At 44.3% G+C, this 27900-nt stretch overlaps 2 protein-coding genes across 3 annotated transcripts in view; one reads left to right on the forward strand and one right to left on the reverse strand.

Annotated features, from left to right (window-relative positions):
• The window catches only part of LOC149321068 (zinc finger protein RFP-like), a 115040-nt gene that overhangs the window by 62956 nt on the left and 24184 nt on the right, over window positions 1-27900 (reverse strand). The gene's annotated exons all lie outside the window — the stretch shown is intronic.
• LOC149321071 (C-type lectin domain family 2 member D-like) lies at window positions 4049-23898 on the forward strand. Of its 2 annotated transcripts, XM_089515263.1 has the most exons (5): window positions 4049-4139; window positions 20005-20127; window positions 20716-20903; window positions 23363-23469; window positions 23724-23898. In XM_089515263.1, exons 2-5 carry the CDS (start codon window positions 20070-20072, stop codon window positions 23848-23850), a joined length of 480 nt encoding a protein of 159 aa, XP_089371389.1. In that variant the 5' UTR covers window positions 4049-4139; window positions 20005-20069; the 3' UTR covers window positions 23851-23898. The 2 variants fall into 2 exon arrangements, 1 of the variants encoding a protein (XP_089371389.1); XR_016280472.1 differs by lacking the exons at window positions 20005-20127; window positions 20716-20903; window positions 23363-23469; window positions 23724-23898 and adding an exon at window positions 16001-16147.

A 27900-nucleotide genomic window follows, 5' to 3' on the forward strand; every position in this document is an offset into this window, starting at 1 on the left:
AAAAAACTCTTCTAGAACATGGCCACATAGCCTGAAAAACCCTCAAAAAACAGATAAAGTTAACCTCCATTTTACAGATCTCCTGTGAGTTATGGAAGATCCAGGAGGAAGCTGACCTCCCCCTGGTTGCAAACTGCATTTGTGTGGTCTTCTCTCCACTCCCCCCATGCAATGGCCATGGCAGTGTACTTCGGGCACATATAACCTGCCCTCGAGGGCCATGAAGGATAAGGAAGAATGTATAGCCAGATTTAAAGGCTATGCCCACAGAACATGTCATAGCCCTCTCTGTGTCAGTAGCCCATATTAATTCTGAGCTCCATGAAGGAGGGATGGGATACTAATGTGAGGAACATTACAGCAGTACATAACGTACAACCTGCCTAACATTAGCAATGCTGGTGAGGCTTCATCTGGATTGTTTATAACTTTGATCTGGATCAGTACATAAAGAGATCTTGTAGCACCTTTGAGACGAACTGAAAAAAAGAAAAATTCATGCTGTCAATTTCTTTCTTTCAGTTAGTCTCAAAGATGCTACATGATCTCTCTACATACTGATTCTACAGACGAACACAGATATATCTTTGAATTAATCTGGAGTGTTTGTAACATGCTGGGAAAAAGTCACCATCATTTTTATTTTAACTGAGCTCCCTCCCCCCGTAAAAAACAACAACCTTGGGATTCATTAGTTCCTGACATAGAACATACCCTCATGTCCAGTTCTGTCAGTTTCCACTCCTTCCGAGATCAAATAGTTCAAGAAACCAATGGGCCTGAGTTGTCCATGACTGAGACACTACAATATATTTTGTTTAAACAACAGGGATGGCTCATACTAACTAATGCTAGAAAATTCCACTTCCCTCATGAGCTATTCAGAGAATTGCAGAGAAACTCAGAGGAAACAGAAGAGGGTGGCCGTTGATGTGATAGTCCCTGTCAATAACAAAATATTGTGATACTCTGTCCCTGTGAGCCCTGTGACCACTACAACACTGTCCTCACACAACTTAAAGAAGCTGATTGGACTGGTCCTTGCATTTTATTTCAGTAAGGGCCCTGGGTCAACATTCCCCCCTTCCACACACCCCTCTTATAGAAAAATGAAACCCTAACAAAGAGTTTTCTACTACATTGGGTCCTCTGTATCCACTACGGTTTGGTTCCAGGACTTCCCACGAATACCGAAATCCCATTAAATATAATGGTGTAGTAAAATCATGTCCCTTATATAAAATGGCAAAAATCCACTTTTTGGAATTTATATTTATTTGAATATTTTCAAGCTATGGATAAAGAATCCATGGATATTCAAGGCTGACTGTTTCACACATCTGACTATCACACATTGAAGCAAATGACATCCTTGACTGTGTTACTCTTGGAAGGAAAAGATGTTGTTCCTTAGCATCTATGTATTATCTTTTGATCTAATTCTTGTTTCCCCTTCTCACTTTTGATTTAATTCTGGAAGCAATGGTATATGTTTATTCAGGTGGGATTTCTATACCAATTTACCTAGGAACAAACTCCACTGAGCTCAGTGAGATTTATTTCTGAGTAGACACATAAAGGTTCATGCTACAGATAGAAAAACCTATAAGTTTTGCTTTATTCCACATTCTACATTTTAACAGTCTCCTTCCTGAAAATAAATAAATACACACACACACACACCCTGGTAAATGCTACAAAATGGAACTGGGAAAAATCAACAATCATACCCTACTCCATTTACACTAGAAACTATTCCCAGGACCATGCTGTACTTTTCAGAAATATAAAGGCTGTTCAGGACTAACAGTTGAATACACCAGGATTGAGATCCAGAGTTTAAAGACTACAAACACTGAAACGCCTGAGCCCTGGTGCATTAATCTGTCATTTTCCCATCTTCCTCACACTTTTTTTTAACTCCAAAACTTTTAAATTTCTAATAAGATGAACCTTGTAAATTTGGGGGAAGGGGGAAATTATGAAAAAAAAATTGAAATGAGATTGCCTTCTGCTCGTACTGCTTTGAGGTTGTTGTGTCCCTACAAGTTGTTTCCAGCTTATAGCAACCCTAAGACAAACCTGTCACTGGGTTTTTGGGGGCTTGGAGTGTGTGACTTGCCAAAGGTCATCCACTGGATATCCATAGCTGAGTTAGGAATTGAACCCAGATCTACAGTTGTAGTCCAATGCTCAGATCACACCACCATGCTGGTTCATACTCCTAAGCAATCACTAAGTACAGAATATTCCTCAGATAGGAATTTTTAATTATGTTTTACCCAGATAGTACTGCTTCTAGAGAACCATCTCTCTCTCTGCTTCATTTTCAGTGAGTCATATATGTATGGGACATCTGTGCTGTATTTTAAACTCTATTGCACTTTTAAAATATGATTGTACACTTTGAAAAAAATATTGGCATATTAATAAGATAACTTACAATTGCATTCCAATTTTTTATTATCTTATTCTTAGTTTTTTTGTTTTTAGTATTTTTGTAAGCTGCCTTCTGTCCCGTTCTGGTAGAAAGGCCTGGAAAGGGTACCTTGCTTCCCAGCTGGAGATGGAGATCTTGCTGAGGTATCCCTGGGTCTCCTATACTGGATGTTCAGAGCAGTATAGCCTTCTTCATCCTCCATTAGCAGGCAAAGGTTGCAAAGAAACAGCTTAGAAGTGCAGAGCATAGCTCTGAAGGTTTGCATGCATAGCCTCGGTGGATGTTCAAACACGCCCACCTGAGCAGCCGTTCTTTTCAACCACAACATCAGTCACACCTTATCAGAATATAATATGCAACACAGTGAGAGGGGGAAGCAAGATATATATATATATTAAAAAAAATAAAATTCCTGGGTGAAGAGGAGTTGAAGAAATTAAGCATTGAAATCATTTTGGTTTAGTGCGGGGCTCGACAGACCACCCCAAAAGGGTGGTCTGGAGCCATCTGGTTTTACTCCTGATGGAGGCTGCGGCAACCAAACGGCACAGCCTCCATCAGGGCTAAGAATCCTCTGAAAATGGGTTCTTTTTAGTCCGTGTGGTGGGCGCACTGTGTGGCGGACTGTGCCATTGGAGCACTGGCGTGCAGCAATGACATACACATGGTGCGGTGATGTTTAGACACTGCACCATGCGTGCGTCATCATAGCGGTCCCCATGTGGATGGGGCTGTGCCATGATGGTGCACACAGTCCATACTAGGGCTCGGAAGCACGTGGATGCTGACCTCTCCAGAGCACTAAAATTGGCACCAGGCCACCGCTTTGCAGCAGTCTGTACAGGGCCTCAGTTTTTTGGTTGTCTTTTGGATTTGGGGCATGTGGAGGGTTACAGTGAAGTCCTTGTCAGTCATTAAGGCTTGTATGAATGAAAGTAAAGAGAGGTGGCCTCATATAGTTATACACACAGGGGCTTCTTTGACTTAGGGTTGCCATAAGTCAGGATCTCCAAACCGGGACAAATGTAGGACAAATGTAGGACAAAATTTTCAAATGTAGGACACATTTTTTAAAAAATGGAGGATACGCAAAAAATTGATGATTTTTTTAAAAAAAAATTCATATAAATGCATGTTTCTTAGGCATGATCAAAATGGAGGACATTTGGCATTATTCCTAGACAGATGGTAGAAATGTGCTTCCCCTTCTGGCCAAAAACCAGAAGAGGAGGAAGAGTGGAAGAAGCAGAGGAGGAGGAAGAGGAGAAGAAGAAAAGGAGGAAGAAGAGGAGGAGAAAGAGGGGAAAAGGAGGAGGAGGAAGAAGAGGAAGTAGAGAGGAAGAAAAAGGGGAGGAAGAGGGGAAGGATGAGGTGGAGAAGAAGAGGAGGAGTGTCTAATGGTAGGCACAAGAATTCAAAAAGGATTTGACAAGCTGAAACGAGTCCAAAGAAAGGTTCCAAAAATAGTAAGATATTTGGAAGCCATGTTCTGATGCAGAATCCCGGCAGTGACAGGGTATTTTTAGCCTGGAGAAGGGAAGGTTAAGTGGTGACATGATAGCCCTATTTAAGTATTTGAGGTGGTGTCACACTGAGGATGATGCTTGTTCTCTGCTGCTGCAGAGACTAGGACACAGAACAAGGATACAAGCTACAGGAAAAGAGATTCCCCCACAACATTAGGAAGAACTTTCTGATGGTAAGTGTAGTGGAGTCCCTTTCTTTGGAGGTTTTTTAAACAGAACTGGATGGCCATCTGTCAGGAGCGTTTTGATTGTGTGTTCCTGCCTGGCAGAATCAGGTTGGACTGGATGGCCCTTGGGGGTCTCTTCCAGCTCTATGATTCTATGAAGCTAGTAAGGTATCCTGATAAAAGCGGGATTGAGGATTAACTCTGTAGCACAGACAGCACTCAGTATCTTGGGAACTCTAGGGGAGTTGAGTAGCACTCTTTAGCAGATATTTACAAGTGCCTCACAAATCCCAAGATCCTTTACAATGGAACCATAGCAGTTAAAGTGATACAGTACTGCTTGCTAAGTGTCCTTATAACCTTTATAGATGTATTTTAAGTATCTTTACCTCCCGGATCTGTTAAAATGGTCTCTACCCCTTTTTGGGTTCCTATCCCCATTCCTTTTGGGCAATAACCCTAGTGCCCTCTGATACTTATTTCTTGATATTAAACTTAAAACAACCAAGCTTGGTCACTGCTTCCTTTGCATTTGATCACCTTAGTCGCAGCAACCTTGGTAGATGGATGGAGTGCTGTGGATGTACCATATCTTGCTTTCAGTAAGGCCTTTAAAAAGAAAGATTATCACACAAGGTAAGAAACATGAGAGAAAGGCTATGCTTATTGTCATGGAAGCATCCTGCTAGTGCATTGATGACAAAAAAAGTGTCAATGGCTGCCCCCTTCCCCTGGGCAACATCCCCCTGAATCTTTCCACTGCCCCTTCCGGGGGGGGGGGGTTGTATTACCCAGGCCACTTTGGAAATCACTGTGTTAAAGGCACATAAGCTCTAGGAAAAGATAGTAAAGAAAACAGGTTGTGGGGAGTGCCCAAAAGACCTTGAAGTGCAGGCTGTACACCTGTGCATTAACATGCAAAGAAGCTAAGAAAATACAAGCTCCTGGTCCCAGCCTTCTGAACAGAAATTTGTTAGAGGGTCTGTCTGTGCTCATTAAACCTTTCATGACCCACTACATGATTTGCACAATGAGCCAATCTGCAAATATAGCTACCTGGATTTGAGGAACTACAATATGGAGAGGTGTGTGTGGGAGAGGAAAGCAGGTCAAAAGGTCAGCAAGCAAGAAAAAGAAATTGGGGTGAGGGAGAAGAGAAGAGAAAAAGGTTGGGCTGGCATGGGGAGCTGATGCATGCCTAGGAATATGATGCTTGATACAAATCTTTTACAAGCTGTGTATTCAGCACCTGCTCACCCCAGGCCTGAGAATTTAAATTTATTTCATTTTATTTCATTTGCAGATGAAATGATGGGTGTGTAGGGTTATGTATCTGAACAACCATTCAGGCAGTTGAGCATTTTGCACCAGGGGATGCTATATAAACAAGATCTGTTTAAATTAAAGGTAATAAATGATCATTTTACCCTTTTCATTTGAGTCTCTCGAGTGTCCTGTCTGTGTATGCAGAAAAACTGCATGTATAAACTGAAATCTTATTCACACTTGGCAAGGGAAATCAGCCCCATTGTGCTTATCTTTACAATACAACTCCTCTCCTCCTCCATTTAGTTCCCTTACAGCTGTCAGGAAAGCCAGCAGCTGAACTGGAAGGACGTGTAGCCACTGCCAATGACTCAAACAGCTAATAGTCATGATTGCTCCAAACAAAACTCCACCATAGGCATTACTTGTGATTTGCATGAGTGTCAATTTTACCATCTAACCATTAATCCATTACTTCAGTCCAATAGAGCTGTGTGGCCTTGCAGACATTGTTGGACTAAAACTCTCAGCATGTCTCTAAGACTGCTAATCCGGAGAGTGTGTGTGACTCAGTCATTACCTTCCTCCTCCATGAATGAATAAAGTTAAGATATTAGAAATGTAGCATATTTTTGTTTTTCAAGATCTCCGTCTGAGGTCCTACCCACAGTATCTGCTCTGAGCTTATACTATCCTTTAGCTAATTAGTAATGGGACAAATACTGTAAGGCAACTTCCTTGAAGACTGAATAGCTCATACAATCACCCCTCTGTTTTTGCTGGGGATGTGTTCTGGACCCACCCACCCCCGCAAAAAAAAATGGAAATTCTCCTATTTTCAAGCCCCATTGGTTGAATGGCCGTGCATGCCTATGGCCACCTGCGAATGCCCCCCCCATTTTATCCCCCCCCCCTATGAACGGGAAAGGGATGCAGACTTCAAGTCCGTGAAAATGGAGGGGGTGACTGTACTTTATGTATACTGAATGGGACACCAAAAATCCTGTTCAGGTATACCACAAATTAACAAAGTATATGTGTTCTTGGGCTTTATTTCTTTAATAGAAACTGTGGTACCAGAGGTATCAAAGGTATAGCAAAAGGGATAAGTTTCTAAAAAGAAAAGCTGTTCAAAGTAATATTCTAGAGACTACTTGAAAGCTTCTTCCAAAATGCAGGATTACCTTGAGTTCCAGCCAGTTTATGCTGAGATGGACTTTGTGCACCTCTCAGGTTTCCTGCACCAGAGGTGCCCTAAGAAAACCTTATGAAATTCATGTGGTTGCTATAAGTAACACCTGCTGAATATATAAAGGCTTACATTAACTGCACTCAGCGGAAAATAAGGTTGCATATCCACTCAGTGGCATCACTGGGTGGGTGGGGGGGTTCAGGGGGTTCAGGCTGTACCAGGTGACATCTTAAGGGTAAGGTGACAGTACTGCTCCTCAAACACCTACCTTTTGACATACAAGGACTGTGGCATTCACCTGATTCCCTTTAAAATGCTTTAAGAGATGATGGGAGTGGGATAAAGCTCAGTTGGAGGAGAAGGGAGAGGCCCCAGGATTTTTTAAAATTAAAATTTCAAAAATCAGAATTTTATTTTTTTAATTTTTAATTTTTATTATTCTTTTGAAATTTTCTTTAAAATTGTAACATTTTAACCACATCTTCACTAGGTATATGTAAATTCATTTAAGTTGTGCATATGATATTATAAATTGAAGGTATTTTAATTTTGCTAGTTCTTCATGTCACAGCATTATATTCAGTGGGACTTGGATTTATGAGTAACATTAGTGGAAAAAAAGCATTACTAAGCATTCTGTATGGAATGGAATGGGAAGAGGTCAGTGGGGAGGGGTGACACCTTGAGTTACCACACCTCTTACAAAATACATGAGCCATCTTTATAATCCAGTAACATAATGAATGTCATTACAAGGTAGACTGATAAAGTGAAATGTATACAGCATTATAGGCAGACAGCCTCTCGGGACATGATCAGGTCAGGGACTAAAAAACTGTCTGCACTGTGTGGTTCTACCCATATGAAATCACTTCTCTATTCTATTTCATCCCATGGAATCCTGGAATTTGTAGTTCATTGAGGTAGGAGAGAGCTCTGGCAGTCCAAGTGGTATGAAGCGCTTATAATCAAACTGCTGGTGCCTCATACATTTTCAGCCCCCTAACTGAAAAGCATTCCTGGTATTCTTTCCCACCTCTTACTGCTTTTTTCCAGAAGTGTAGTTTGAGAAGAGAAGAGAACCTGTTGATTTTGTTAAACAAGAAAGTCCTTGCCAATTTACTGGGATTCTCCAGGGAGCAGCCAGTACACTTCAGTCTGCTTTTTCTTCACTTCTGGTACCTCTTTGTGGCACAACATATTTTGAAGGCTCCATAGTCCTATACTAGTTCATAGTAAATTTAAAACAATAAATATTTTATAAACCACATTAAATTAGGAATATGCTGATAGTGTTGTTGTTATGTACCCAAGGTTTGTTCAGAGGGGGTTTGCCGTTGCCTTTGAGGCTGAGAGTGTGTGACTTGTCCAAGGCTACACAGTCAGTTGTCATGGCCAAATGTTGATTTGAACCCTGGTCTCCATAGTTGTAGTCCAACAAAACAAACAAGCTTCATTTATATACCGCTTCATACCGCCTAAGCAGTGTCTAAGCCAGGGGTAGGCAACCTTTTTGAGCCGGGGGCCGGGTTGGTGTCCCTCAGGCGACTGGGGGGCCGAAGCCGGGGGTGGAGCTTCAACCCTTCGGGGTGGGGCCACGTGCGGGGGGTGGAGCTTCCACCCTCCGGGGCGGGGCCGTGTGCCGGGGGTGGAGCTTCCACCCTCCGGGGGGGGCTGCATGCCAGGGGCGGAGCTTCCACCCTCCGGGGGCCAGGCCTCCCCACCTTTGCTGGCCCCTGACGGGGCCCCAGGCCCCGTCAAAGACCGTCAAAAAAGCTGGTGGGGGCCACCAGCGCTGGAGGGCCCCCTGGAGGGCCCCAGCGACAGCACCGGGCCTCCCAGAGGCCCCCTGCCGTCCCTCGGAGCCCTCCTGGAGGGCCCCAGGGATGGCAAAGGGCCCCCCAGAGGCCCCCTGCCGCCCTCGGAGCCCTACTGGAGGGCCCCAGGGATGGCAGCAGGCCCCCCAGAGGCCCCCTGCCGCCCTCGGAGCCCTCCTGGAGGGCCCCAGGGACGGCAAAGGGTCTCCCAGAGGCCCCCTGCCGCCCTCGGAGCCCTCCTGGAGGGCCCCAGGGACGGAAAAGGGTCCCCCAGAGGCCCCCTGCCGCCCTCGGAGCCGTCCTGGAGGGCCCCAGGGACGGCAGCAGGCCCCCTGCCGCCCTCGGAGCCCTCCTGGAGGGCCCCAGGGATGGCAAAGGGCCCCCCAGAGGCCCCCTGCCGCCCTCGGAGCCCTCCTGGAGGGCCCCAGGGACGGCAAAGGGCCCCCCAGAGGCCCCCTGCCGCCCTCGGAGCCCTCCTGGAGGGCCCCAGGGACGGCAGCAGGCCCCCTGCCGCCCTTGGAGCCCTCCTGGAGGGCCCCAGGGACGGCAGCGGGCCCCCCAGAGGCCCCCTGCTACCCTCGGAGCCCTGCTGGAGGGCCCCAGGGACGGCAGCGGGCCCCCCAGAGGCCCCCTGCCACCCTCGGAGCCCTCCTGGAGGGCCCCAGGGACGGCAGCGGGCCACCCAGAGGCCACCTGCTGCCCTCGGAGCCCTCCTGGAGGGCCCCAAGGACGGCAGCAGGCCCCCCAGAGGCCCCCTGCCATCCTCGGAGCCCTCCTGGAGGGCCCCAGGGATGGCAGCAGGCCCCCTGCCGCCCTTGGAGCCCTCCTGGAGGGCCCCAAGCACGGCAGCGGGCCTCCCAGAGGCCCACTGCCACCTTCGGAGCCCTGCTGGAGGGCCCCAGAGACGGTAGCGGGCCTCTCAAAGGCCCGCCGCCGCTACCGCCGCGGCTGCCCATCGCGGCTTTTCGCCGCTCTGGGCGCTGCCATTTTGGGTGGCAAAATGGCGGCGAAGTCTCGCACGACCTTGGGGGAGGTCGCCCGAGACTTCGCCGCCATTTTGGGTGAAAAAATGGCGGCGCCCATAGCCCCAGAGGCCGCTCTGGGCGCCGCCATTTTTTCACCTAAAATGGCCACGAAGTCTCGCGCGACCTCAAGGGAGGTCGCGCGAGACTTCGCCGCCATTTTGCCGCCCAAAATGGCGGCGCCCAGAGCGGCGAAACGCCGCGACGGGCGGCCGCCACAGCGGTGGCGGCGGCAACGGGAGGCAGGGGCCGGCCGCCAGGCCTCCGCGGGCTGCATCCGGCCCGCGGGCCGGAGGTTGCCGACCCCTGGTCTAAGCGGTTTACAACTGTAAGCTAATTCAGCAACACTGAAGCCACTACACTAAGCAGGCTCCCATACACTTACTTTAATTTTCATGAGTCGTTTTGCTGCTTACTAAACCTAACTTCACATACTGAGTTAGGTGTAAGTCAATAACTGCAAGTACAGATTAAGCATAATGGAGGCAAAAAGCGGTCGCCCGCTAGCTGGGCAGACCGCTTTGCCGCTATGAGCGGTGAAAAACTACAAGCCCCAGTGTGCACTGGGGCTTGCCCCGGCTCCCTATTTGTGCGCGGGGCGAAAGGGGCGGCCCTTCCGCCCCGCGACACTCTGGGAGCCGGGCTCTGTGGTGCAGAGCTTCCAGTCCTCCAGGGCAGCCCATTGGTTGAGCTGCCTTGGAGGAGGAGCTCTGCACCGCATGTTGTGGGGGGAGGGGCTTAGGGCTATATAAGGCCATGCTGCAGGCCCTGTCCCCCAGTCGGAGCCAAGCAGGAAGGGAGGAAGACAGTAGAAGCTTCCCCCGCCCACCCACCTCTGTTTTGTGGGTTTTTTTGTCACGACTTGGGGCGGCAGCATAGGCCAGGATCTGCACGGTGTGGTACCAGGGTTATGGAGCTCTGGTTTGGGAGTCACTAGTTACCCGGGGGCGAATAGGGCAGGCGTATGGCCATTGCGGGGGCCATAATGCGGGAATGCCTCCCGGTGACTAGGGGCTTAATGAATATGTGAACGCATGGCATGGTTTGCGGTCAAGTTGTGTTCCTTAGCCCCTAGGTCATCCCAAGCGCCTGGTGGGTGCCAGGTTTTGGATAATCAGACAACATCGGGTTGTTTGATTTCGCAGATCCTGACCTCATGCTTTGTGCCAACCCTTACCAATTGCTTGCTAATAAAGTTGTGGCCTTTCTTCCAGTGCATTGTGTTGTGGTTATTTGCAGCAGCATCTGAGGCAAATGTACTTGTGGAAACTACAAGACGCTTGTTTAGCTGATTTGGAAAATACCAGCTAGTTACACCTTTTCAGTTTAAAGAGTAGTTTAACAAATCACACACCATGTACAAATCTCTGGATGTAGCCTTCTTGGCCATATAGCAAAGTATAGTATCATCCAAAATCCACAAAACAGGGATACGTTTATTGGACAACTAAAATACACATTATACATGTTGCAAGCTTTCAAAACTCCACTAGCTTCTTTGATCCAAAACACTCTGCAGCAATAATCCAATTTGAGTCAGCTTTAACTGCCCTAGCTCAGTGCTAGGGAATTCTGGGAACTATAGTTTTCTGAGACATTTTTCCTTCTATGTCACAATAAACTACAATTCCTAGGATTCCCTAGCACTGAGCCAGGGCAGTTAAAGCTGTCTCAAACTGGATTATTTCTGCAGTGTGTTTTGGACTTTCATCAAGCAAAGGTGTTAAAAATGATACAGGAGAAAAAAAAGAGATCATGTTAGTCCTGGCCCTGCATTTAGTCAAGATGTTGTGATGGTTGTGATGGTTCAGATGGTATGGAAGGGTATGCTTGCAGGTAGGCCTCTGTGTTCCTCACTCCTGTTCTTTCAACAGTTCAGACATACAGTTAGGCTTGCCATATCCCGCCTGGGGGCGGGACTTTCCCGGTTTGGGGAAGGTCCTCATGGTCCCGCCCCGGTTTGGCCCCGCCCCCAGGATTGCCCCCGCCCCCGGGCGAGATATGGCAAGCTGAGGGAGGCTTTTCCTCGCGGCTTGGGCCAAGGCCTGCAGGGAAAGCCTCCCTGAAGGGGAGGACTCCCTCCCGATTGGGCTCCGCCCCCACTGAGGGCGGGGCCCAGGCTGAGAGAGAAAGCCTCCCTGAAGGGGAGGAGTCCCTCCCTGTTTGGGCTCCGCCCCCGCCGAGGGCAGGGCCAAGACCGAGAGGGAAAGCCTCCCTGAAGGGGAGGAGTCCCTCCCTGCTTGGGCTCTGCCCCCGCCAAGGGCGAGGCCCAGGCTGAGAGGGAAAGCCTCCGAGGCTCCTATTCAAATGTAGGACACAAAAAATGTGCCCTACATTTGAAAATTATGTCCTACATTTGTCCCGGTTTGGAGGTCTTGATGAATGGCAACCCTACATACAGTTGCTTCAAGAGGATTGCAGGAACACAAAATGCTCATACTGTATGTTATCAGATGTGATAGAAATAAATACTGTATCTTGAAACTCAGGCATTTGATATGCAGTATTGTTACTGTGAATGGGAGGGAAAACCCATAAAACTGCCATGACTTTAAGGCACCACTGCATTAAGAAAACTTCCTAAAGAAGAAGAATGGCTGGAACAGAAGTCTAAAGAAAACCATAAACCAGCATCTGGATCTTATACTTCACTCTGCACATCCTAGCTCCTGTCGCTGGTTCGTGGGATCTCTAGGGCATCCCCTTAATTTTGGCAGATTGTATTTGAAGCCAGCAGACCCACACAATGAACTCTAATGTGTAAGCACCCTTGTCTCTGCTGAGTACACCTTGTTGCTGCCCCCTGTAGGTGATAATATGAAAAGAGATCCAGCATTGCAGAGATTCTGTGACTTGGGGCCCATTCACACTATGCAATTATAGCACTGTGATTCTACTTTAACTAGCATGGTTCCATCCTGTGGAATCCTGGGAAATGCAGTATAGTGGGGCGCATTTAGAATTCTCAGCCAGAGAGCTATACTGCCTCTCCAAACCACATTTTGGTTGAACAGCAGCAATCCACCTTTGATACCAAAGGTGTGTAAGACAGGAGTAAAGTCTCTATTAATGGAGAGTTTGGAAGATAATGTCTATGTTGTTGTTAGCACACCCTGCATACCCTGCATTGTTTGGGGTTCCAGATTTCCATATTTCATAGTTTTCATATTAAGTATCAGGCATGTTTCTAGTTGGTCACAATGACCTCTGAAAGACCAGATGAACTTCCCATGGGTGGTCACGGTAGACCTAAATGCATGTGGATCAACCTAGATAATCCTTAATGGGTGTACTAATTGCTTCTTCCTTCCCCCCAAGTCCTTTAGATTTCCTCTTGCACCATGACACAAAGGATTTCCTTGCACCTAAAGCAGTAAGCATACTCCTCTGCTGCCCCCCTGCCATATTCCCAGACACCTAACCCATCCTCACAACCAGAGTTGCCCTGATCCAATCACTGTTTATGTGACTTTAAAGTTAAAGCCATCAACCAGCCCAGAATCCTATTGTCGATTCCTAGGAAAGACATCAAGACTTTTTTTATCTTGTAAAATAGCCCATCCATTGCTCAGGGCTAGATTTCAAGTATAAATATTGGTTCCAACCCCCAAGCTCTGTACAATAGTAATAGCAATAGCAAGTACATTTCTATACTGCTTATCAGTGCACTTAAGCGCTCTCTAAGCAGTTTACAAATTGTAAGTTAATTTGCCCCCAACAATCTGGGTACTCATTTTAGCGACTTCCTCGGAAAGATGCAAGCCTGAGTCGAGCTTGAGCCCTTTTGTTATGGTTTGTGAGTGAGTAGCTGCAGTACAGGCATTTAACCACTCTGCCACTGTTGTCCCCAAGTTGCACTGCATATATGAACTCAGTTTGAGCCACTTCCTGCTTTCATGGTCTACTGGTCTAGACAGATAAATATTGCCCTCTCTAAACCCTTAAACCCCTCTATAAAATTATGACAAAAATATTAAAGGGATAGAAGATATGGAGTTGAATAAGATATCAGGTATTTTCAACTGAACGAAAGGTTTAAAAAGATCAAGAAATTATGGGAATAACGAATAAGAAATCGGAACTGGAGGAAACTTTGGGGGCAAAAAAGGTGTAACAATATCAGCATTATATAAATGTTTGTTGAAGTATTATACTGAAAATGGAATAGCTAAAACAAACTTGGTGGCTTGGACACAAGATATTGGGAAACCATTAGAACTGAAACAATGGTAAAGATCATGGATAAAAAGAATGAATTACACCCTGTGTCAAGACATAAAAGATAATTGCTACAAAATTTACTATAGATGGTACTTAATGCCCGTGAGATTATGCAAAATATATGGGAAGCACTCTAGCAAATGTTGGAAGTGCAAAAATAAAATAAAATAAAAAAGGGACACTCATTCACATTTGGTGGAAATGTAGGCGCGTTACAGACCGCCCCTTTGGGGTGGCCTGTAGGCGCACCTTTCCCTGCCGGATCGGGGCCTCAGCGGCCAGACCGGCAGCCGCTGAAGCCCCGATCTGCCGCTTTCCAGGCTGCGGGGAAGCGGCAAAAGGCCCCTTCCCCGCAACCTGGAAAGGGGTGTCCTTGGGGCTTCAAGCCCCAAGGACACCCCGCGGTGGTGGGGAGAAGGAGAATGGGGCCATTTGGCCCCTTTCTCCTTTGGTCTGCTGGGCGCAGCCGTCTGAAGGCTGCCCCCAGCGGACCAAACCAGGAAGGAGCTCCGAAATGAAGCTCCTTCCAGGGTCACGGAAAGGGCGCCCTAGGCACCCTGCCGCGCCCCCAATATGTCACAACCGCACCGCCTCATTTGGAGGCGGCGCGGTCGTCGCGTATCGATGGCGGTGGCTGTGTGGAATGGCCGCCACCATTTTGTGCGCGCAAAGAACGCACTAGGGTTAGGGCGGTGCGGAAGCACCGCCCCGTCTTAACCCTAGTATGCGCTCCGCACGTACTTTTTAGCCCGTCTGTAACGGGCCGTAAAAAGGCAAAAAGATTCTGGATGGCTATACGTAAAACAATAAATAAGATATTAAATATAAAATTGGAAAACAAACCAGAAATAGTTCTAATAAATATGGTTAACGAAGATTTAGAAAGGAAATTTGGCTGTGTGTTATTTTATATGATTTGTACTGCAAGAACGCTATATGCAAGATTCTAGAAAAATACAATAGTCCCAAGGTCGAAGATTGGATACTAAAATTGCAAGAAATATTAGAACTAGATAAATTGTAAAGAAAATTGAGGCATGAAAAATCAGATAAATATTTGGAGAAATGGAAACAGGTGTTTGATTTCATAGAAAACAACTGGGGTCCTTTGACAACCAGTCTTTCGAAAGATTAGTGACTGAGTAAAAAATATGCAGATCATTGTAACCATAGGGAAATGGTTAAATAGTAGATGAAGTATAAGATAATATGGTGGATATTATAAGTAAAGAAAGATATTTACTGTCTAATCTTTTTATTTGTTTATTTGTCTTTAGGCAATTGGATTTAAGCAGTCGCTAGGCAAAACTCATATGTAAGAATGGAAAAAATCCCCTGTTCAGCAATATTTCGTTTTACTATGGCACTATACAGACTGCCCAAAAAGGCCGGTCTGCCAGCGCCTCCGTTTCCGCCACCAGGAAGCCTCAGCCTCCAAACAGGGAGGGTTCCCGGTGGCGGAAAAAGAAGCCGCAAAAAGCATCATTTCTGTGCCACGACGTGCGGGCTCTAAGTGTCCGCTACATCAAAATGGCGGTGCCCATGTAGAAAAGGCGCTGCCATTTTGTACATGCTCGACACGTACTAGGGTTAGGGCGTCTGGAAGGGACACCCTTTCGTAACCCTAGTACGTGCCGAGCTGCCCGTGCAGAACAGGCCTATAACTCATTTGTTTTGTCTTTTGGAAATAAGAATTAGAACAGGGAAAAATAAAGTATATGACAAAACGGTAACCAAACAATGTTAGGATAAACAGGTTTAACTGTAACAGCAAGAAGTTACAACCTTATATAATTACTAGATATAAAATAAAATGTATATTAGTTAAATTGAATGAAGTTATATTAGATATCACTGATACTGAGAAAATGAAGGATAATTTAAGTGATGTATTTTTCAATAAATATAAGGTGTTTTATGGTTTTATGTTTGTGTGTCATATTTCTGATATTTGTGTTTTTTATGTATTTGTAATAAACTTTAAAAAAAAGACCCTCTATAAAATTTCCATTTCCCATTTTGGTTAGCTCTGAATGCTGTGCCTGTTTGAATTGTGTGTATGTGATTGTGCTTTGCATTTTTCTAGATAAAACCTCAATTCACCTAAGACTGGAGTCCCCCTCAGTTATTGCTGCTATACACAGGTGCCAATGGACCTAAGGTTACCCAGCCATTCACAAAGCTTCTCTGGTAATTCCCCCATCTAAAGAAAAGCAGATACAGTTGATGGGGATCTCCAGTCCCCTATTTTTCTTTGGGTAACACTGTGTATGGGAATAATAGCTTAGAAAATGATTAAAGCCATTTGGAAAGCTGGCACTATTTTTACAGTGTAATTCTTCTCCACAGATTACTCTTTGATATGGACTTTAGAGTGAATATGCGTTGCCACAAAGCCAGACAGATTCTTCAGCATCAAGAGCAGCATACTTGGGATTGGCCATAAGAGCAGACACAAGGATTGTTTTAAATAGAACAGCTAGGTGACACAGACAGCCCAATTTGGTTGGGCAAAGGCAGAGAATTAAGTGTGTGATTTCATGATAGTTGTGGTATGTTTTCACTGATTACATCACATGAATAAAAGCTCTGAGTAGAGTAATTGGCTATTTGACATTGGTAGATTCATTTGGCTGAGAGCAAAGATATGTCTGAAACTCACAAAAGTAAAGAGGAATGGCAGCATGATTGTCCCTTGGATTTACATGCAAAAGAGAACGGACTAATGAATGGAAGCATCAAAGTAGAAGAATCTCCTTTGAAGACAGAGTACTGTGAAGATGGTGAGTTGTGATAACTCACGCAGAAGTATGTCTTTGTCTAGTCCTGGAAGAAATATGAATTCACTCCTAGAATAAGATAGAAGTGGGAGTCTGTTAACCAAAATTTAGAAAGAGAAAAGCCCCTTTTCAGCTGTCATTGTTCTTCTGTGATGATTTTGACCAGTAGGATAAAATTACAGTCTGCTTACTACTCAATTCATTCTGCATAGTCCGCTACACCACTTATTGGATGAGGAGAACCTCTGGGTCCTGTTGTTGCTCAAGCCCTACCCTAAGCCTGACTCCCCTGGGCTACAGGGTGTGGCTGTTATATCTTACAACTACCCTGATGCTGTCCAGTCCACAAAGGGCTGTACAGGAGGGAATCCTCCGTCACCAACTTGGATCCCTACCTTTGATGTGAGTCCTCAGCAGATATTATAACTGTGCAGAAGGAGTGCATAAATGTGGAAGGAGAGGTCATTAGAAATGAGCTGGATTCATGCACTGCCTATGATTAGATTGGGGCAGAGTCTTCTGTCACTCTAATTGCATGTGATTTTTCAACCCATTTTTATCTGCTAGGGGGCATTCATTACCAATTTGTGCCTGGTCTAATTTCTGGGGTGGAACTGGCTGCCATTCCATGCCTTCCAAAACTTATTTTGATACCAAAAGCTCACACACATCACTGCTTATAAGACAAGTTAAATTGAGGGTAAATGACACTCTAGAATAGATGGTCTAGAGATGTGAAGGCATGGACAAAAATTCAGAAAAAAAAATGACCCCTGGCCCCATTTCCCCCCTGAATCATGATAAAATAAAACCTTTCACAATTGGTTTTCTTCCTTTTTAATTTTTTCCCCTGTTTGTTTCCTTGTTGTTTTCCATTTTTTCCCCTGGGATTTGATGTCTCTATCTATAGCAGAGGCAGCATCACAGCCCTTTTCCAGAGATAGAATCAGGCACTAAGCAACAGATTCTGCCCTGACTATTTCTGGTCAAACATGGCAGATCCCTTTGGTTGAAAGTGGATCACTCAGGCTGGACTATGCCCCCACAATTGAGACACTTGGAAGAGGGATACCCACAGTTGTGTAGGGCAAGAGCCAACAAAGGAATGGAACAGCCAGTTGTGAGCTATCTCCCATCCTAACAGACATGAGAATAATAATAATAATAATAATAATAATAATAATAAACTTTATTTCTAGCCCGCCTTTCCAAAGATCAAGGCGGGTTACAACACTTAAGACCATACAACAATACAGTCCATGAAATACAATAAAATGCATTAAAACATCAATCATCAGTTAAAACATCCTACAATGAAAATAACTGTCCAAACTAGCACAATTGTGCATCAATGAGGGGAGAAAAGGGGATATCTCGGGGGTATTAGGGGTATGCCTGCTGGAAAAAGTGTGTTTTGAGCCCCTTTTTAAATTGGTCCAGAGAGTCTGCCGAGTGGAGCTCGCTGGGAAGCGAGTTCCAGAGCTTAGGGGCCGAGGTGGAAAAGGCCCTCTGTATGGTGGTAGAGTATCTCACTTCAGGAACTCTTAGCAATTGCTTCCCAGCTGATCTGAGTGTGTGGGGCGGATTGTATGGACAGAGGCGGTCCTCCAAGTACCCTGGGCCCAAGCCATTTAGGGTTTTATAGGTAATAACCAACCTATAGATAGTAGAAACAGGTTACTAACATGAAGATTTATTCTATTAGTCCATTCCCAGCCACTTCTGTATCCTTTCAACTGCCTGGCCTAAGGAACAGTCTATTTAGCAGGGCTTACTGAGCACAAAATGGCCCTTTTATGCCACTTAGATCTTGATATCGACAAAGATAATAGAATCCATCTTCAATGGGGTCCAGGGTGGTGGAGAGCTTTGACACTCATTCCAACTCTGTTTTTCTGCTATCTCAATGCTGACTCTGATGCCTCCATAAATGGCAAATGTCTATTTATTAGCAGTGACAAAAATGTACTATAGTAGAATGGGGACTGCAGTCAAGAAATAATTAATAATTAATAATAATTTGTTTTATTTATATACCGCTATTCCAAAGATCATAGCGGTGAACAGCAAGTAAGCTAATTAGCAAGTAAGCTAATTTGCCCCCAACAGTCTGGGTACTCATTTTAGCGACCTCGGAAGGATGCAAGCCTGAGTCGAGCTTGGGCCCTTTTGCTGGTCTTGAACTCGGAACCTTGTGGTTTTGAGCGAATGGCTGCAGTACAGGCATTTAACCACTGCGCCACCAGAACAAGAATGGGAAGGTTAGCTATGAAAGAACTAGACAAGATCCCAAAGAGCAAAGATATATAACTGAGCATTACAATTAGAATCTTCCAAACCATTGTATTCCCCATCACCACGTATGGATGTGAGAGCTGGACAGTGAAGAAGGTAGGTAAGAGGAAGATCAACACATTTGGGACGTGGTGTTGGAGAAGAGTGTTGAGGATACCATGGACAGCTAAAAAGACAAACAAATGGGTCCTTAAGCAGATGAAGCCTGAAATTTCCTTGGAAGTCAAATTGAGGCTGTCATGCTTTGGCCACATCATGAAAAGGTATGGTTCTCTAGAAAAGACAATAATGGTAGGAAGGTAGAGGGCAGCAGAAAGAGAGGAAGACCACAAGCTGGATGGATAGACTCAATCAGAGAGGCCACAGGAATGGAGCAGAATAGTGAAGGACAGGAAGTATTGAATGTATCTCATTTGATAGCCATGAGTTAAGGCCAACTCAATGGCAGTTAACAACAACAACAACAACAACAAAATGGTAGCACAAGGCAAGTCATCTACCAAATGAATTATCAGGCTATTTAGAACATATTTGATTAATATCTCTGAAAAAGAAAAGTTTCCTAGATGCCTGTAAAAGTAAATGCAACATATGTACTATGTCTTTAATATATATATTGAATGGCCAGATACATATATACATACATACATACATATAGGGTTTAACAGAAACATATTGTTTCAATATTATAAGTTTTTATTTCGAAGCCAGAGTGTGAGTCACTATGTTTCCATGAAGTCTGACTGTTCTCAAAATTGCTGATGAGTCTTCTGACTCCAACTCAACAGCCCTGAGGGTAGTGACATCCATCCCAGTTGAGTGGTCTTGGTGGAGAGAGATGACAGCAAAAGAAGTGCTTGTATAATTTGAGCAATTGTCTTGATGTAGTATTTCTGATGCCATGAGACAGCATAGGAAAGAGACCACACGGGAAAAGGAACCAGGCTAAAAGGTCATGTTTTAAGTGTCACTGAATGGCCACATGAACAGTTGAATGGCTGCTGGGGACAACAAACAGGCAAAAAGAATAAAGCCACTTTGCTCTTGGTGTATTTTTCCCAGAACACCTCACTAGGCTCAGGTGGAAATTGAATCTGGTAGTTCCTGGGCTTTTAAGGACCCAGAAGTGAAGCCAATAGAAAAGAAAGTTGGTAACCCCGATTGTAGAACAAATATTTCTCTTCCATAAGGTCTTTCATTGGTGTCATATTTTGAGTTCTGCAAGATAAATAGATTTATCTTGAATAAAACATCATATTTTCTATTAATTACTTCAAGGGTATGTCTCGAAAAGAACTTCATGCCTCAGAAGCAGAACAAGAAACTATGCAATATGCATTGTAATGTGCATTGTAGTTGGGAGCATGATTCTGTATCTTATTTTCTTCACTGCATTATCTGGTGAGTGAAGAACTGCATTAATTTTATTGCCATGCATTTTCTGACACTTTATTTTAGAATGCAAATGTTTCTTAACATTGAGGAGTCTAGAATGTTGCTGATGAGATTTATTTTGATTGGATTTTAAAAATTTCTGTTCTACCTAATGTTACTTCACTCAAGTTCCAATTGCTAGCCTGTCCATTGTAGCTATCATGAGATATTCCGAAACTCTTTTAAAGCATTTTAAAGGTTTTTCTAGTATATATAACCGTGGCTATTAATAGTTTTTAAATATTACAGTGAACCAAATGACACTCTGGAAATCTGTCTTCTAAGGGAAAGAGAGTAAAACAGGACTCCATATTGAACAGATGAAGATGCAATAATATAAGATAGATTAAGCAAACATTATGATTGATACTATGTGATGTAAATTAGCTCATTTTGATGAATTGTTACTGAGGTGGGCGGAATGATGGATGTTCCTTTGTAAATTGTTACTGCTAGCTAATAACGAAAATTAATTGTTAAAATTCTGATTTTTATTACTACTGAGAATATCTGAAATAAACATATTTTTTTTCAAATTCCTATTTTTACTGATAGTGAGTCAAAGTCAAATATGTCCAGCTCCCCTTCCTCTCCTCCCTGGTGATCCCTGCCCAGATGGCTGGATTGGGTTCCAGAGGAAATGCTACTATTTTTCAGCAGCTGAGAAAAACTGGACCTATAGTAGTTTACATTGTTCTTCCCACAATGCCTCTTTGGCTGTGATTGACTCTCAAGAAGAGATGGTACGTTCAATGGTTCATATCGCTGAGGACCCCCAGAGGGCTTTCATTATTGTGTTATCCTTATTTTATTACTTTACCACTTGGTTTTGTGGATTTTAGTTTTTATTATTGCAAAATGTTTTTGAATCCTTTTACATAATTGAGAAATATAAAAATATATTGAAATAATGAATATTAGAAGCAGTAGACACTGAAGTGTGTGGATTTGACTGCTTCAGCTACACTAAATTGAAAATATGGGTTACTACTGTATTTTCTGAATTTACCAATCATGTTTTTCAAATAATAATTGATGAGCTTCTAAAATTATGCAAAGCACAATTTCTGAATCTGGCTATGATTCAAAGTCAAGATAAGCTTTACATAAATCTGTTTTAAAAGCTGATTCCCCCCCCCCCCCAAGAAATTGATCGGGGAAAGAAAGGCTCTGAGTGTTATTCTCAATGCCCTCCTGAAAATATAATTACCTAGGGAAGCCATGGTGATGAAAGGACTATGATAACTGATTCTGTTTTAATATATATGCCCTAGCATTGCTTTTCCTAAAAAAAAGTCTGAGAAACTTCATTCTACATGCTGAAGAAAAGAATCCCCTCCCTTTATATTTATACTTTAATACAAATTCTTAGACTTTCTTCATTGTGATACTTAACCCTCTGTATAAAAATTACTATGGCACTACTGGATCTAAAATTTCCCAGGAAGGCCCAAAAATGGAGTGAAAATATCCCCATGCTCCCCAGAGAGATTTGGCAGCAAAACAATATGATATTAAAATATATTTTATATTACATTTCAAGGATGGGAGCAATAGGGGGGTGGCCCCTAGCCTTCCACATCTGTCTGCCCATGCTATAAAATAACCAAACAATTTGTGGGCTGATTACAGAATTATAGTGTGCTTTGATAACTGAAAATGATTCAAATGATGGAATTCGAATTTGAACTAATCTTGCCAAGAAAACCTCATTCTTATTCATTTTCTATTTCAAAAAAGGCTTCTCGGACTAAAGTGGTGGTGATGGGAACTTAGGAGAAATGCCCTCCACACATTTTGGAATATATCTATATCTATATCTTCTTGGGGAAAGCATGTGGCTCACCTATTTTACAACTTTGCCCTTATGAAAAGCAAACATGTTTTTGGTTAGAGAGTGGCTTCCCATAATGAGAGAACCATTATCTTATTTAGGCATGGTACAGGCTTGAAAACCTTTCTTCCTTGGGGCTATAATCCAACATTTGTGCAGTTGAACACATCTTTCCCCTGTTTTTGTTTTTTTGACACAACGGCAGAAGAGTAGATGGCTGCAAGTGGAAGTGGAGGAAGAATTTAACCCTTTGCTCTTTTGTCTGCTTAAGACCTCAGAAGTGTCTTCTATTAGAAAAATCTTTGCGATGGGTGATGTATCTTGCCCTCATAGCCCCAAACTGGTACCAACTGGAACAGATGCAGTCACCTCTGGAACTCAGGAACAAAGCCAACTCCAGCACAGGAAAAACTTTCTGGAACAATGCCTAGTGAAACAGCTGCTTAATTAATGAAACAGACTTCAGCAGAACTTCACTCAAATGAAGGTTTATTTGTCTTAGTTACTACACTGGGCCCTTGGTATACATGGGGGATCCGTTCTGGACCTCCCGCGTATACCAAAATCCACGTATGCTCAAGTTGCATTTGTTCCCAATGGTGGCGCACATGCACAGTCAGTTAGTTCTATAACAAAAGATCCTGGTCTCCCCTCCTCTCCTCCCTTCCCTCCCTTGCTTCCCTCCTCCCTGCCTCCCTCCCTTCCCTCCCTCTTACTTACCTTTCAGGCCTCCGCTCGCCACCGCTCCTGCCGCCGCTGCGGAAAAAGCTGGGTGGCAGCGGTGGCAGAGGCCAAGCCCTGGCCTCCTCACTGCTGCCGTGGAAGGGCCCGATGGCGGTGCTGGAGGCCTCTTGGCCCTGAACAGCACCGCCACCGGGCCTTTCCTGCGCCGGCAGTGAGGAGGCAGAGCTGCCGTGCCGGAGGCCTTCATGGCCTCCAGTGCTAGCATCCGACCTCCTTGAGGCCTCCACTGCCGCAGAAGGGCTGGATACCGGTGTTGGAGGCCAAGAGCCGCCAGCACCGACACCCACCCCTTCCACGGCGGTGGCAGCGACAAGGAGGCCGGATGATGATGCAGGAAGCCTTGAAGGCCTGTGGCGCTGCTGCCCTCTGCACCTCCTCTTTGAAAGGAAAGGTGCGGACGTGGCGAAGAATCACCTAGTATTGTTTGCCAGAAACAAGGGAGAAAAAAAGGCAGGGGTGTTATATTTTCCAGTCGAAAACTGTTGTGAAGATGCCATTTTGATAAAGCATGGCTCTTTCAGCACCTCGTCAAGCGATTTTATTTTTACTTTATCTGGTTTGTTGTAAAATATTCCAATCAAATTGGAGTTGATAATGTATTTTTTTTCCTTTCTTATTTCCAAGGGTTTCCTTTTACGTCACAAAAGTCCTCCTGACCATTGGATTGGTCTCCGAAGAGATAATCCATTGCAGCCCTGGAGATGGATTAATGGTACCATTTCCCATGAATGGTAAGCCTTTCTTCTCTGCAGTTCAAGCAAGAAAGATCAAGATCAGAAACTAGAGGTGCAGTGACATGACATGGGAATATCAGGCCTTCTAAAATATTCTCAGAATTTCCGATAATTTTTCTTCAAATGAGAAAAATAGGTTGCAGACTGCTTCAGTGTTATCTTGCCATTCAAATATCTGGGAATTAGTTTATGCCATAAAAAAGATTAATACTTTTAGATATAATTTTTTTGAATGCTATATTATTGTTTAGGTTTACGATTTATAGAGGAGGAAGATGTTCATATTTGAACCACGAGGTTATTGCCAGCTCCAGCTGCACAAGAGAAGAACACTGGATCTGCAGCAAACCATGTCACTTGCCTGAGGCCACCTTCTGATTGACGCATGCGTGAATGAAGTCACCAAGGTACTCAGAATGTACTGAGTCTCTGTCAGAAAAAGGAACTTGAAATTTAGGATGAAGCAGTTTTAGATTATTTTAATTAATTTATTAATTAGTAAACACTAGTAAACACAGTTTATTCATGACAACCAAATACAGGTTATAGCCATCAAATTACAAAAATAATTAAAACCCTTTAAAACTTCCACAGTCAATTAGTTCTATAACATATAGCACAATATGTTTACACTAAAATTATAAAAATATTTCATACAAAAACCTATCACAATTTTCCATACTCCATTCAAATGTTTACTGCAGATTCCCATGCAGGCCTTTATCCTCAAAGTCTAATCTAAGTTTCGCTGCTTTGACAGCAAATCTAGCAGTGTTGAACATAAAGACGTAGTTGTATTCGCTAACAAGTAGGTGATTTTGTTCAAGTCATTTTGCTTAGCTACAAGTTCTAAGCTTCTCTTCAAATTAATTAATTAACAGTATTTATACCCCGCTCTTCAACCTTAAATAGGGTTGCCATAATTCACTACCACCAAACAAAAGGTAGAAAAATGTAGGAGAAAATCAAGGATAAAATGTAGCGCAAATTGTAGGACAAAATTTAGCCCAAAATGGAGGACATTCAAAAAAATGGAGGACACAACCAACTAAAAGCAAAAAAAACTAATATATATATATTTTAAAAAAACACATTACTATAAATCCTTATAAGGATCTTGTTGCACCTCTGAGACTAAATGCATCTGAGGAAGCAGACACTCTCAGTTAATAATAATAATAATAATAATAATAGAATTAAGGGACATGTAGATTTTGTAGCACCTTTGAGACTAAATGCATCTGAGGAAGCAGACTCTCTCAGTTAATAATAATAATAATAATAATAATAATAATAGAATTAAGGGACATGTAGATTTTGTAGCACCTTTGAGACTAAATGCATCTGAGGAAGCAGACACTCTCAGTTAATAATAATAATAATAATAATAGAATTAAGGGACATGTAGATTTTGTAGCACCTTTGAGACTAAATGCATCTGAGGAAGCAGACTCTCTCAGTTAATAACAATAATAATAGGATTAAGGGACATTAGGAGGCAGTGGTAGAGAAGGACCAGGGTTCCATCTCTTGCTTGGACATAAACATACCCCACTGGGCTAAATCACACTCTCTCAGCCTCAGGGGATGCAACGGCAACCCCTCTCTTTGCAAAGCCCTGGGGAAAGTCATTCTCTCTCAGCCTCAGAGGATGGAATGCAAACCCCTCCCTAAAGAAATGTTGCCAAACCCTGAGGAAACCCTTCCTTCCTTCCTTCTCCCTCCAGAGAGAGTCCTCTCAGGCATTGCCTCTCTGCCTGCCTCCTCCATAGCTCTCTCTCTAGTCCCAGCATGGCTGAATGAAAAGCTCCTCCTCCTCTGCCTGGCCAATGGGGATGGAGGAGCTGGGAGCCTGGCTGCAGCCGCTCCAACACAAACGGAGGAGGCTGCTTTGGGAAGGGGAGGCAAGAACCAGGAGTCCAGCTGTCCCCGGGACAGAATGCAGGGGCAGGGCAGGACCTTCCCCAGTGTCAAAAACCAGGCAGGTCTCGCCTGGAGCCATGAAATGGCAAGCCTAACCTTAAAGGCTCTCAGTGCGGCTTACAGATGGTTGTTCAGATGGTTCCCTACCCTGAAGCTTACAATCTCAAAAGACATGACCCAAAAGAAGAAGGAAATGGTGGTGGGGAAGGGAATCAAGTCCAGTGGTTCATCTCTCCCTCTGAGGCCTGGACAATGACAGATGGACTGGAGGGAGGGCTGCCTTCTTGCTCTGGCTAGCCCTGATGGAATTGGGCCTGCCTTATCACTCCCTCCCAGGCCAGATGATGACAGATGGACTGGAGAGAGGGCTCTCCTTCTTCAGCTTAATGAATATTGGTGTTCATAATCCCTCTGAATTTTAAGATGGTGACACACACACTTTCTTTGCTTGCAAAGTCACACTTTCCCCATGGTCTCTGTGGGCTTCATGCATATGAAAATAACACCTCCATGGAGATATATTTGGAATATTTCAGATGCTGCAGCATACTGCTGGAAACTGCTTCCCTAAACATCTGCAGACCATCTCTTCTCTATCTAGCTTTAAACCCGGATTTAAACAAGAACAAGCCCTACTTGTTCTTGGAAGCATTTTGTATGACTGTTTAATGTTGTTTTCTAATTTAGATTTTACTATATGTATTACATGTTTTTACAGTTTTGTATTGTAATTACATAACTTGCTTATTTTTGTGTGGTTTATATTTTATGACTTTTAGATTGTATGCCATTAGCAGGTTACATGCTATTTTGATGACGTCTGTAAACTGCCATGAAAATGTATGATGCTATATAAATCAACAACAACAATAATACTTCTTGTGGTACAAGTACATCAACCCAAGAATAGCTAACTGGATATTCTGACTTGCTTTGATTTCTGGACATGCAGAATCCAGAATTTCTGACTATAGACCAAGTTGGCTGAGGTATCTGGGAATTGAAGTCCAAAACACCCAGAGGGCCAAAGTTTGGGAACCACATCGAACCAAGCGCTTCAATGAGCCAGCCAGGAGCAACTATATCACAGGAATGCAGCCAGAAGTGGCTGTGGCCCACAGATAATGGGAAAGGGTGGAATCATATCATTCTTAGGGCTCATTCACACTACCCAAAACTTTGGATCTTGATTCGAGCTATATGCCCCTCCTTGCCACTGGAAATCGATTCTGATCCTCATTTGATTGATTCCAGTGGGAAAAACCCAGGGCAAAGGCCAAAAGCCCTGGGTATTTAATTAGCCGTTTTTCAGAGGTTCTTTTGGGAAGCTTCGATCCCAACCCACATCCAATAAGTGGGAACACAAGATTGCTATGGATTCTTTCAGAGGGGAGGGACAAATGGCAGAGGGGTGTGTGTTATCCATTCCCAGAGATGTCACACACACACACACACACACACACACACACACACACACACCCCAGTGCTGCCTTTTGGGGTCCTTTTTTTTAAAAAACAAAAAACAAAAATAAAACTAATTGCAAAATTGAGAGATTAGTAAAGCAGCTATTTCCAAAGGCGAATAGGTACAAGGCCACTCTACCCATTTTGTTTTAAAAAAGGAAAAAGAAAAGACCCCTCCATCCTCCTTCTCCTCCTCCCATCTTCCTTCCTTCCTACCTTCCTAATCTCCTTCTCTCTTCCTGCCATGCCTCTCTTCCTTCCCCGGGGCTTGCAGGGCTGGCGGCGCTGCTGCTGTGCCACCGGCGCTTCTCCCAGGGTTGGTGGGACGTTCGGTGGTGCTGCTGCCACACCGGCCAGCATGGGCAAGCGGCGGTGGCACAGCATCAGCAGCGCCGCCAGCCCCACCAGCCCCGGGAGAAGTGGTGGCGGTGTGGCAGGAAGAGGGAAGGACAGCAGCAAGGTAGGAAGGAAAGGGGGAGGAGAGGGAGAAGGAACAAAGGGAGGGAGGGAGGGAGGGGAGGAAGAGGGATTAAGGGAAAGGCAAGAGAAACAGGGTCTGGTTGGGAGGGTCCGGGGAGGGGGGGCTGGCTGAAGGGCTGCTCTGTCTTCCCAGCTCCAATGGGCATGACAAGTGTGCCAACTAGATAAATCAATTCAAAACAGGCCCCCTTTTCATACTGAGAACAAGGGACCTTTTAGACTCGATTGAGATAGTGGGGCAGAGCCGGATCTGAACATGGGTTATTCCGCCAGTTGGAATGACCCCTTAGAGATAAGGAAGGTTCCACTGCTGTGAAGCCTGGGGAGGTTTGCTTGGCTCTCCTCACCCTGCAGTGGGAGGAGGGTCCAATTGGGTGTCACCCCTCTTCTGGGTTGTCATCCAGTGTAGGCTGCACCCCCCAGTGACACCACTGCAGCAGTGATTTAAATTTCATTTCTGCCACCAGGAATGAATAATTTTACCATTTTCTCTTCACGGTGTGAAAGATATGGAAAAATGCATACCTCTGAACACTATTTGTACAGTTGGCTCTTCACATT

The sequence above is a fragment of the Sceloporus occidentalis genome, unplaced genomic scaffold, assembly GCF_023333645.1.
Source record: "Sceloporus occidentalis isolate IW3139 unplaced genomic scaffold, rSceOcc1.0.p SCAF_1, whole genome shotgun sequence".
In the NCBI taxonomy this organism is placed as follows: domain Eukaryota; kingdom Metazoa; phylum Chordata; class Lepidosauria; order Squamata; family Phrynosomatidae; genus Sceloporus; species Sceloporus occidentalis.

Excerpts from the sequence above, each read along its gene's own strand:
- LOC149321071 (XM_089515263.1), top strand. The coding sequence starts at position 20,070 with ATGTGCATTGTAGTTGGGAGCATGATTCTGTATCTTATTTTCTTCACT. Across the intron at positions 20,128-20,715 it reads TTTCTTCACTGCATTATCTG|TGAGTCAAAGTCAAATATGT; the intron begins GTGAGTGAAGAA and ends TTTTACTGATAG. Across the intron at positions 23,470-23,723 it reads GGTACCATTTCCCATGAATG|GTTTACGATTTATAGAGGAG; the intron begins GTAAGCCTTTCT and ends ATTATTGTTTAG.